The following is a 12,216-nucleotide window of genomic DNA, read 5'->3' on the forward strand; positions in this document are numbered from 1 at the left end:
GTTTGAACTCGCATGACATGTCAAGAGTTACTCCTAGTCACTTTAGTTTAAATGTTAATGTATGTATTTTCCAGTTCTGTTCTCATTAAGAAAGCTGCAGCTGCATATGTGTCGGTTAATGCTAAAAAAAACAATGAATTGAATCACTCATTCTGACAATTTCTGGAGTTTTTAACAAAAAATCTTGAAAGGTGAGGTGAATTGTCACCTTTCAATCCAACCATGTACTTCAATGCTTTGCAAACCTAACCTCCTAACAGCCGCTCCTTGTCATTGGGAGCCAGTAAGGATGAGGGGTTAGCATTAGCGTTAGCTGCAGTTAATGGAGCCACAGAGTAGCCACAGCGAGCAGGAGCGACGGCCCCAAGGTGGAGGCAAGGGACGCGGCCAAGAGCCTGCCATCGTTCACCAGCCTGAAAGAGATAACCTCAACCTTGAATCCGTCCTCGGTGGCCATGCAGCGGAAGACACCTTCCTTGAGCGGTGAGTCGAGGACTGGCCCCAGGACGCAGAAGTCACCGGAGAAGAGGCACGGGTAGTTCTTGATGCAGTTGTCTTTCTCCCAGCGGTAGGTGGCGTGGAAGGAGCGCACCGGGCAGGGGAGAAAGACGGAGGTGTTGGACTGCACCATCACCTCCCTGGGGGAAGTTCGACGCAGCTTCAGAGCTGTTGAGGCAAAAAGAAAGAGTTTTATACCAAAATTAAACCTTTTAATTGCAATTATAGAGACTGTTTGTTGTGTTAATATTATTAATAGGACTTTATAATCAGTGTTGGGGAGTAACTAGTTAGTTTTCCTACTTTTTTAAATATTTAACATGTTACTGAATACATATATTGCTGTTTTTAATTCTTTGAAATCAATATTTTTTTAATATTTTGTGAATAAATCATGACGTGGGATTATTTGGAGCACACATGGGCTTAAATGGAGTCACAGTACCAATTAAACCCACTTTATTCATCAAATATCTTTATTTTATATTCCAAAATCTACATGAACTAATGAATACATTTTCAAATGAGAGATAAATGTTGCTTTATGAGAAATGATCTCCCTTATAAATCATGTCAGTATCCATGAAAAACAGCTGGACTTAGATTTTGGTGCTTAATGGGAACATTTATCCTAAAAGCTGGACTTAGATCTTAGTAAGGAAGGAAGGAGGGAAGGAAGGAGGGAAGGAAGGAAGGAGGAAAGGAAGGAGGGAAGGAGGGAAGGAAGGAAGGAGGGAAGGACAGAAGGAAGGAGGGAAAGAAGGAAGGAATGAAGGAAAGAGGGAAGTAAGGTAGGAAGGAAGGAGGGAAGGAAGGTAGGAAGGAGGGAAGGACAGAAGGAAGGAGGGAAAGAAGGAAGGAAGGAAGGAAAGAGGGAAGGAAGGTAGGAAGGAAGGAAGGTATGAAGGAAAGAAGGAAGGAAAGAAGGAAGGAAAGAAGGAGGGAAGGAAGGAAGGAAGGTAGGAGGGAAGGAGGGAAGGAAGGAAGGAGGGAAGGAAGGTAGGAAGGAGGGAAGGACAGAAGGAAGGAGGGAAAGAAGGAAGGAAGGAAGGAAGGTAGGAAGGAAGGAGGGAAGGAAGGTAGGAAGGAGGGAGGGAAGGACAGAATGAAGGAGGGAAAGAAGGAAAGAAGGAAGGAAAGAGGGAAGGAAGGTAGGAAGGAGGGAAGGACAGAAGGAAGGAGGGAAAGAAGGAAGGAAGAAGGGAAAGAGGAAGGAAGGAAGGTAGGAAGGAAGGAAGGTAGGAAGGAAAGAAGGAAGGAAAGAAGGAGGGAAGGAAGGTAGGAGGGAAGGAAGGTAGGAAGGAGGGAAGGACGGAAGGAAGGAAGGAAGGAAGGAAGGAAGGAAGGAAGGAAGGAAGGAAGGAAGGAAGGAAGGAAGGACAGATGAAGGGAACATTTACCCTAACAGCTGAAAACATTGGTTAGTAAATTAGAAAAATCATCAAATGTAAAAAAGTTACATTACTTTGATAAAGTAATTGAAATACTTACATTATTTATTACATTTTAAGTAAGGTAACTAGTAATCTGTAACCTATTACATTTCCAAAGTAACCTTTCCAACCCTGTTACTAGTACACAATAAAGATTTAGCCCATATTCAGATCTTTTTTTATATTTGCTGCTGTAAACATCTGTTGTTTTGTAGGAAGTGCCTCATGGCTCCCGACCTACAGGGATCCGAAGTCTCCATATTCATTATGTGTCATTTGGTTTGTGGTTATTTGATTAATTACAAATTAGTTTTGGGAATGCAGTATGCACCACTGAATCATGTTATCAACTGAAATGATAAGCGCCTTGCATTATTACCCGTCATTGTATCAAGGGGGGGGGGGGGGGTCACATATCATTTTAACCTCAGGGTCTTGTTACAGGTTCATCCAAGCATGATCTTTACAAGAAGCGATGTCATACTGAGGAGATATATTTTAAGTTTCTAGATGAATTGGACCAAACAGTGGAATAACTCGTTAGAGGAGGTCGTTAGAATTTAAAATGAGGACCGCTGCATACAGAATTTTTTACCTTCATCATCAGTAAAGTCTAAAATGTCAGAGTCTTGCTCACAGTGTGTGACTGACAAATAATCACCTAATGAGATCTTACGGTAGCAGCATAACATCATGGGAAACATAATTTAAAAATGTTTTTTTCTGCTGATTGCAAAAAAACATTTATCATGTGGTCTTTTGTCATTATTTTGCCCTTTTCTTATAACTAATTGTTGCTCATCAATGTCTGCACAACGAGCTGTTAAGTCTGCGTTTCGATGACTACAATATAATTGGTTTGACAACTCTGAATGTGGTTGACATCACACAATAAAAATACATTTCCGCATGCTCCCCCCCCCCCCCCCCTCCCCCCCCCCCCCCCGCCCCCTTACTTCACCAAAAATGGCAGAGAAAAATACAAGATGTCACGCACCATATATTGATGTCTATCTAGAGCTCGATACAATAGTGCAATTGCAGAATATTGGGGTAATTAACTGAGGATGAAACAGAAAAGCTGTTTGTTTGTTTTTAAACTTTACAGTGTTTTGTCTAATTGCTGTACTGGAATTCCTCTGCTCCAAGATATCAATGAAATTATTAAAACACATCACTTCTCGTCATTTTAATTATTATTTTCTGGGTAGTGGGACTGAAATGTGTAACTGTATATCCACAGGCAGGATATGTGGCACCTCTGAGACAACTGGAAATAAATGCAATGTTAAAACTCTGATTGCTTAAGGAGATAGCCTTCCCTTCAGAGGGGAGTAATTGCCATGATTAGTCGATGTTATAACTGGGTTTTTTTAAGCTTTGAAGTGTATATATGTATGTATATATAGAGAGATGGAGGCTGGATCCTGGGTTTCGGACCCTGCTCAATTATATGATAATCATCTTTTTTAATGTAGCTGCTCAGAAAGGTTTTTATTTTGGTTTAATTAAGATACAGAGAGTGGGAGAGAGCAGATAAGGGCTCACCAGCAGCTTCCCCGCAAACTGAGGAGTTCGAATGGTCCAGATTCTGAATGAGTGTCCTGTTGGAAAATAATGGAGAGGACAAATTAGCTTAGGTTTCACAAATGGCTTACGTGCCTCCACATCAACCTACTGTTGCTCGTAAATTAAAACATGCAGAGACAAATCATTCAACAATGTCAGTGAGGGGAAAAAAGGGGAGAAAAGTGAGCCAGAGGCTAATTACAGAACATGATTGATTTTCATGTTTTCTTAAAATTGGAAGTGCATGAAATCCATTAATGAAAATCATTTTAATAAGTGAAACACAATTGAAATACATATTAAAACAAGACTTTGGTTCAACATGGATTTTAGGTGCTTTTGGTGATGTTTTTCTTAGAACTGCAGTTTCTTCATAGTCAAAGCACGTTTCATCATCTGAAGGCCAATGATTGTCAGAACATGAGGCTTTTTCTCTCAGCAGCACAAAGACTGTGCTCTTAAAATGTCTAATGAGTGCCCTCTCATCTCTTGTTGGCTTGTGTAAAAAAAACAGACAATAGCTCTTCAGCAGTGACGTCAATACTAATACTGTGTTCTTAGAAACCTCTAATGAGTGTCCTCTCATCTCTTGTTGGCTTATGTAAAAACAGCCAATAGCTCTTAGGCAGCGACGTCATATCTAATCATACCCAGTCGTGACGTTGTATCCAGGCGGGATGGGAATGCACTTCCTCCTGGCCCTGTCCCAGCCGCAGTACGGATCCCGGGAAAGGATGCAGTCCCTGCATGTGTCTCCATAGCGACCACAGTCAGCCAGCGGCAGTCGCTGGACCTCCATCGCTGTAGCAACATACAGGTGTCCCTAAGGAGGAAAAGATAAAAGAGAATAGCCTATGTGTCTTATATGAGTCAATGAAAACATGTTGAATAATTGAGCAAATGCAGTAGCAAAAGATAATGATATTCAGGCATGGTAACATAGTACATGAAAAGCTAAACTAAAACCAAGGCTGAGGAGTTTCTATCATGTGGACAACAAACACATGACTAAAAGCTATTTGATATTCTATAAAAATGGAGGATTAAACAGTCTTATCCATCCATATAAGCAAACTAATTCATGTATTAATCCCCTCGTTCTTTTATTAGGCAACTAAGCCTAAAAAGCCAGTAGCCAAGTGTCTTCTACGTTGAAATTCTGCCAAAAATTATGAAATTTGTAGAGATTTCATTAGAGAGAGCAGGTAATTTTTGTAAATATTATCTGCCTATTTCCTTTGACAATAGTTCCTTGCCATAAATGAAACTCAACATAATTTAGTGTCTGTGGGAGCATTTTTTCTCTGATGGTGCTGCCCTGAATGATTTAACTCTAACAGTAAACAAACGCTATCTCTTCTTTCCTGCTCCTCTTTCCCCACCTTGATGGATCCTAGTCACCTTATTGTTACATTATGCAGCACCCATTAATCTTCCTGACTTTGCAGCCTCTCTCAGCATGACTTATTTATGGATGCAAGCACCAAATGCAACAGAAAACACCTTCTACCATACAGTTTAACATCGTACATCATACCTTTTGGGAGTCAATGGCCATGTTTAGAACTGGACCCTCATTGTGGAACAGAGAGTACTGCGATATGATGAAGACTCCCTCGCTGGTGTGAAGAACTTTGAGAATTTTTCCTTGTTCTGTTGAAATAAGGAAAAAAAGAGGTTATATAACAGATCTGCAGTCTCACAAACTCAACAAAAAGACACAAAAATCCTGCGATTTGTCAAAATGTGTGCATCCTGGTGCTTGTTTTATCTGTGCTGTGGCCTCTGTTGTGCTGTCCAAAGTGTTTTCAATTGGACAGCTTCCACTCGTAAGGCAGGCTTTGAGGGCCGAAGGCAAAAAGGCTGACTGGAGTTTTATTGTTTGTTTTTTTGAACAATCATTATGTAGGAAGAGCTGCTCTGAAAAGACAAATAGTGTAACCAGCAAGGTTTAACCTCAATGAAAGGAGCCAAAAAACCACAGTGGCTACAATAATACAACAGAGGAAGAGGAGAGAGAGGTTCTACTGGTTTAATTAAAACTATGTTGCACCATTGTAGCTTATTGTTATGGCTCTTAAGGTCCTGCTTTACTTGGGCTCTGTGCCAAATTCTATTCCAAGAGACATTTGTATTCTTTTAAAAAACATTCCGGAATCTATTTCAAGAGACCATTATTACATTTGTATTCTTTTAAAAAAAATTCCGGAATCTATTTCAATTATAAATAAACACACAGGAAATCAGGTAATATTCAAGTACATGAAACTACCAGCACAGGAAGTTCAAATGGCCCAATTCTTTGCAGTGTATAGTGTAATATCATGACATAATCCACACGACTCATGAGTTAAGTAACAAATGATCATTGAAATTGTTTTTTCTTTCCATTATGATTACTTCTGTTCTCCTGTACGGTCCATACTTACAATGTAAGTGATGGAGGACAAAATCCGCAGTCCTCCTTCTGTGCAAAAATGGATTTAAAAGTTGATCTGAAGCTAATATGAAGCTTCAGCTTTGTCCAAATGAGCCAAATCAAGTCTTCTATGTTTCAACGTTACAGTGTTTTTAGTGCCAAAGTCTTTTTGTTACTATACTTCCACCACAGCTCAACAGGGAAACACTAAGAGGGAATTTGATGCTAAAAGGACTGTAAATGTGGCAGATATCCACTTGATATGACTAACTCACACTGCTCACATAAGTTGTGGGTAACCTTTTAAAATGCATTTTTACACCAAATGACTGTGTGTGGACACACTGTGGATTTTGGCCCACATCACTTCCATTGAAAGCATATTTGAAGGATCTCTTAATAGCCGGCATGAACAGGAGGAATGATTACAGCAAGAAAAACATTGCTCAGTTCTCACATGAATACCTAGCTGTTGTTTGACAGACTTGAACACTTGTAAACTTGTCTCTTAAGGTGTAAAAGATGTGTCTTGAAACAGCTCTGAGACACTCTGACAGCTTCTTTACTCATGGACTCTTTTCACAGCTGACATTTTGAACAGATGTAAATATTAACATTAACAATGGCTCCACATCATTCTTTCATTGTTTCAGTAAACCATCTCAGTGTGTGACGAAGTACAACACCAGAGCCTAAAACTGGCTCACCGGAATGGAATAAAGCCATCATTAATGTCATTAATTCCACCTTTACTTTTCCTACTTTGACAACTCAAAGTTTCTGCCATGAAACGAGTCTATTCACATGAAACACAGTATTGGGCAAGTTACTGAAAATTAGTAATTAGTTATGATTACTGACTGAGAGTAAGTTTTCATGCAAAGTGCAACTCATCCCACAATCTCAGAGTTCAACCCACTCAGTAAAGGGTTGGTTTTGTTTTCCCCAAAACCCCAAAATATTGGAATTTCAATCCAGTTCCACAAACAAGTAAAAACTCCACTCCAGGTTTTACTGCCGATCCTCAACTCAAACCAGGAAATCAAAGTTGGAACTGCACCAAGAGTTCACTAACAGGTATTATTTACAATATATAATGTTATAACTCTATAGACAAGGCTTATGTTTTACTATGAGTTGGCTGCAATGACGTGGACTTCACAATGCAGAGACACAGTAAGGTAAAAATCATGCTGTATCTGTGTGTGTATGTGTGTCTTTGTCCTCTATTTTCAAGATAGACAAGTCAATTTCAGTAATTGTAGCCATTTTTTAATTAGAAAAAAGTCATTAGTTGCATTACTAGTTATGGCAAAAAAAGTAGTATTGGATTATTTTCAACACTGATGACAGACACAATGTTCCTGCAATCACTGTGGATTGCATTTTAACAGCTCAGTTAGCAATTATCACAGTCAGCTTCTGCAAAACAGAAGCTAAATAGTTTGTCAATTGCATCAACTCTATCATAACCAAGAGGTGAAACAGAAGGCCCGCAGCATAACTTCTGTTCGCTTCAACAAAAGTCTGCATTATGAATTCAAGAATGTGCTTTTCATGAACAAAGGCGCACCGAGCTCGAGCGGGCCTGCTGGGATTTGATACACTTTTGTTCACTTTTGCACAGTCAAGGTTGCTGTCTTGCATGGAGCTTGATTTTGTAAATTGACTCATTATTCTAACTGTTTTTCCCACAACAGGCTATTACAATATCAGGCAGCTAAGTGAAGCATCACTCTCATACATGTTTACGGTCCGCTGCTCTGCTCAGTTTATTAAGAATTACCTTTTTAGTTGCTGAGTGTGGTCCATTTTTATTGGCAGAAAGCCAGCGAAAACACTCCTCTACCATTTCTATTTGTGCTCCCTTGCTGCAATCCTTTTCTGCCTCCACTCCTTGCTTTCTAAAGAATGACATTACAGCTTTGTTTTGTCTTTTGTCCCATCTAAGATCGTTATACCTTCCCCCACTGTGAAAATGTGATTACAGTGATACCTTTTTATCTCACATCTGCATTTTCCTGAACGCTTCCCCCCGTCAGGCACTTTCTCATTTTCATAATTAGGCGCACACCACAAGTTCTTGCTGTCACTTAGACTTCTTTTGTCCTCAAACTGCATTGTGTCTTTTTCATAAACTTCAAACCTTTTTGCTCTGTATTCAAAGATAACATTCATTATTTTATCCAGTTTATTCTCATATGACTGTTTAATCCCGTCTACAGCTATTTTTAGCTCTTTTATGAAAGGTTGCAGCAAGACATCGTGAGAGGAAAAAGGGCGATGATGCTGCTGCTGAGTGACTGTTTTTTTTAAAGATGGGTTTGCTGAGCGTACATATCCTTTTACAGTAAAGACTTTCCCTTTACCTTTTTACATCCGTGGCATTAATTTCCTTTAAAGGACAAAGTGCTTCTTAAAATCGCCTCTCGACACATTTTTCCAGGCTAAAAATTCAAACTCACCATCTTTGTTTTTCTCCATTCTCTTTAAAAGGGCAACCTCTACAAATTAACTCTGAATTACAGTCATTCACTTACCTAACTCCTATTTTTCCCAGCTGGGTGCCTTCCCTGCCTTCCCCTAACCTTTTAAGCTACTGCCACCTCGAATGTCACTCTCTGTGTGACAAGAAATAGCTTCTGATGTCAACTTGAAACAAGTGTTTCACTCTGACATTTCTTGAATCCCTCAGGGAAGCTTTCTGCTGTATCGCCTCCATGACTGAAATGGTCCAAGCAGATTTACTTCTCCTGGTGGTCAATCTGTCAGCGAGTCACTGAAGGCATAGAAATCTTTCCCATTTGTTCTTTTGTTCCATTTCTAGCAGCCCCCCTGCTGCCGAGACTAACTGCTCCACTTTCTCCTCCGGCTCTCACAGGTTTACAACCTTTCATAGCTCCTTTGCTGGTTTTTTTCCCTCAGTGACTCTTCAGGGTCTTGACATAACATGCTCACATTCTGTCTCGGGGTGTGTTCAGTGCTAGACTGTAGATTAAGCAATTTATCCGGTATTGTCGGGTCTAGCAGGCACTACTCAGCAGATGTTTTGGTCAGCTGAGCATTTTGAAAGGCAGGTGGTAAAAGTGAATGGACTGACTTGAAGTTTAGTTTAGTAAATCAGTGATTTCTCCTAAGTTTTCACCTCTGCTTTTTCTTTTCTTTCTCTATACAAGCCAAAGAAAATAAACTAAGATAGGGCTGGGCGATATGGACAAAATCAAATATCACGATATTTTAGACCAAATACCTCGATATCGATATCACAACAATATTATAGAGATGACTGTCGATGCTTTCATAAAATATTTACACTATGAAATCTTTGATAAACAATCATCAGTAATGTTGATATAATGAAAAAGTGGGTAAAAGGTAAATAACAGAACAGCTAGAACAGTCTGGTAAGTTCAGAAAATTACATATTTTACTGTAATGCAGCATTTAAAACCAGGAAAAGACAACTCTGATGACATATCGCGATATTACGATATCCAAAATCTAAGGCGATATCTTGTCTCATATCACGATATCGATATAATTTCAATATATTGCCCAGCCCTAGACTAAGGCTGCGTTCAGACTGCAGGCAAATCTGATTCAAATCTGATTCAAATCTGATTCCTTCTCAAATCCGATTTTTAGGCCTGACTGTCCACACTGTCTTTAGCAAGCGTCCAAATCGGATTTGGCTCTGTTCAGACTGGGCCACATTAATGACCAATCTGACAGGTTGCTGTGGCAACGTTGTCGGAGCGGAGGCGTCATCTAGCGTGTATTGTGTGATGTCATGTAATTGCGACAGCGACAGCACCAACAAACCCTCGAGCTTCGCTTGAACGGAGCTATCTCCCCAAAGATTAAGAATTTGGTTTGGTCCTCTGTCCAAGGACTGATGTTTTCGACGTCCTCCATTGCCTCCATTGATATCAGCTAGCAACAACAACTGGAATAAGCCTCCATTGATATCAGCTAGCAACAACAACTGGAATAAGCGGGTCTGGTGTCGCATAGAGTGGCGTAGCGTAGAGACGTAGAGAGACGTCAAGGACAGTCAAATCTGATTTGAGTGTTTGGAGCTGTTCAGACTCAGACACATCTGTCCAAATGTGATTTGAAACTACCTCCCAAAGGTGGTTTCCATCTGGTTTGCAAAAATCGGATTTCATGTGATTTATGACTGTTCAGACTTCATAAAAGCCATCTTGTTCCAATCTAGATTGGCTAAAAATCGGATTTGGACTCAGAGACTTAGATATCATACATATTGCACATATTGTTGAATTGTATTTTGAGCATTTATCTATCCTTGTTGTGAGCCATCAGCAATGGTCTATGTAGTGGGTTCAAGAGCAACTTTTAACAGATGCTGTAAGACAACATGAGTCGGTAAAATGTGTGTTTGATCAGTCGTGTCAGTTGGTTCTGTACAAAACAATAAATCCATTAGTACAGCGGTAGACTCTTTCTGTGTAAAACATATAGTGACCAAAAGCTCTACAACAATCTTTTGACAGGAAACATTTCTTCTATTTCTTTAACCCTCCTGTTGTTCTCGAGTCAAGGAAGGGAGGAAGAAGGAAGGAAGGGAGGGAGGAAGGAAGGATGGGAGGGAGGATGGAAGGGAGGAAGAAGGAAGGAAAGGAGGGAGGAAGGAAAGGAGGGAGGAAGAAGGGAGGGAGGGAGGGAGGAAGGAAGGATGGAAGGGAGGATGGAAGGGAGGAACGAAGGAAAGGAGGGAGGTAGGAAGGAAGGGAGGAAGAAGGAAGGAAAGAGGGAGGAAGGAAGGAAGGGAGGAAGAAGGGAGGGAGGGAGGAAGGAAGGATGGAAGGGAGGAAGAATGAAGGAAGGAAGGAAGGGAGGAAGAAGGAAGGAAAGGAGGGAGGAAGGAAGGAAAAGAGGAATGGAGGAAGAAGGAAGGGAAGGAGGGAGGAAGGAAGGAAAAGAGGAAAGGGGGGAAGTAAGGAAAGAAGGACAGAGGAAAGAAAGAGAGAAGGAGGGAAGGAAAGAAGGAGGGAGGGAGGAAGGAAAGGAACGAAAGAAGGAGGGAGGAAGGAAAGAAGGAGGGAGGAAGGACAGACGGACCAAACCTGATAGATTACTGTATATCTCACAATCTTTGAGACAGGGAATAATCTTTTCAAATCTAATAGTCTGTCTCATAGAATTAGAAGCTCCTGTGCCGTGCTCTGACATCTGATTAACCGTAACACTCCTGGGTATATTACTCGAACACACACAGCCTCCCCTGGATCATATTTGACATATGTCACAGACACAATAAACAACACAGCAGCTCAAGGCCAGAACATTTATTAATGCAGAGCTTTGATTGTCAGGATGAATCAAGTCAAACCAATCATTTAACCTTCGTGTCGTCCTCCCTGGTCAAATTTACCCCGTCTGTTTTGACTGTTCCTTCTTTCCTCCCTTCCTTCCTTCCGTCTGTCCTTCCTCCCTTACTCCCTCCTTCTTTCCTTCCTCTCTCTGTCCTTTCTTCCTTCCTTCTGTCCTTCCTCCCTCCCTCCCTCCTTCTTTCCTTCCTTCCTTCATTCCTTTGTTCCTTCCTTCCTCCCTTCCTTCTTCCCTCCCTCTCTCTCTCTTTCTTTCCTCCCCATTACCTTCCTTCTTTCCTCTGTCCTTCTTTCCTTCCTTCTTCCTTCCTCCCTTCCTTCCTCCCTCCCTCCTTTCCTTCCTTCCTCCCTTCCTTTCCTTCCTTCTTCCTCCCTTCCTTCCTTCCCCCCTCCTTTCCTTCCTCCCTCCTTTCCTTCCTTCCTTCCTTCTTCCACCCTTCCATCCTTCCTTTCCTTCCTTCTTCCTCCCTCCTTTCCTTCCTTCTTCCTCCCTCCCTCCCTCATTTCCTTCCTTTCCTTCCTTCTTCCACCCTTCCATCCTTCCTTCCTTTCCTTCCTTCTTCCTCCCTCCTTTCCTTCCTTCTTCCTCCCTTCCTCCCTCCTTTCCTTCCTTCTTCCTCCCTTCCTCCCTCCTTTCCTTCCTTTCCTTCCTTCTTCCACCCTTCCATCCTTCCTTCCTTCCTTTCCTTCCTTCTTCCTCCCTTCCTTCCTTGACTCGAGGACAACAGGAGGGTTAACTACGCTTTTAAAGCAGTTTGATTGTAAATGAACTACTGTAAATATGTTTTCAGTATGTATGAAAGTAGTTTTGTGACCGATTGCAGTGAATATCCTTTTGCATTCCATCTTTTCAGGATGACAGATATTGAAGTCGCTCTTTATTAGATGCATAAATTCTGCTGCATTATCTTTCTGGCTTGTGATCAAAAGACAGGATATTTAT

General features: G+C 41.0%; 1 protein-coding gene across 1 annotated transcript in view; it reads right to left on the reverse strand.

The window, feature by feature from the left end:
* Positions 1 to 319: 319 nt before the first annotated feature.
* si:ch211-113g11.6 (uncharacterized protein LOC559008 homolog) overlaps positions 320 to 12,216 on the reverse strand; it is a 39,506-nt gene continuing 27,609 nt past the window's right edge. Inside the window, exons 11-14 of the mRNA XM_062423351.1 lie at positions 5,038 to 5,153; positions 4,151 to 4,323; positions 3,480 to 3,535; positions 320 to 666 (exon numbers count right to left, since the gene is read on the reverse strand). Of these exons, the coding sequence (XP_062279335.1) occupies positions 320 to 666; positions 3,480 to 3,535; positions 4,151 to 4,323; positions 5,038 to 5,153 (692 nt within the window). The remainder of the gene's footprint in view (positions 667 to 3,479; positions 3,536 to 4,150; positions 4,324 to 5,037; positions 5,154 to 12,216) is intronic.

Source organism: Scomber scombrus, chromosome 7 (genome assembly GCF_963691925.1).
Source record: "Scomber scombrus chromosome 7, fScoSco1.1, whole genome shotgun sequence".
NCBI classification, from domain to species: domain Eukaryota; kingdom Metazoa; phylum Chordata; class Actinopteri; order Scombriformes; family Scombridae; genus Scomber; species Scomber scombrus.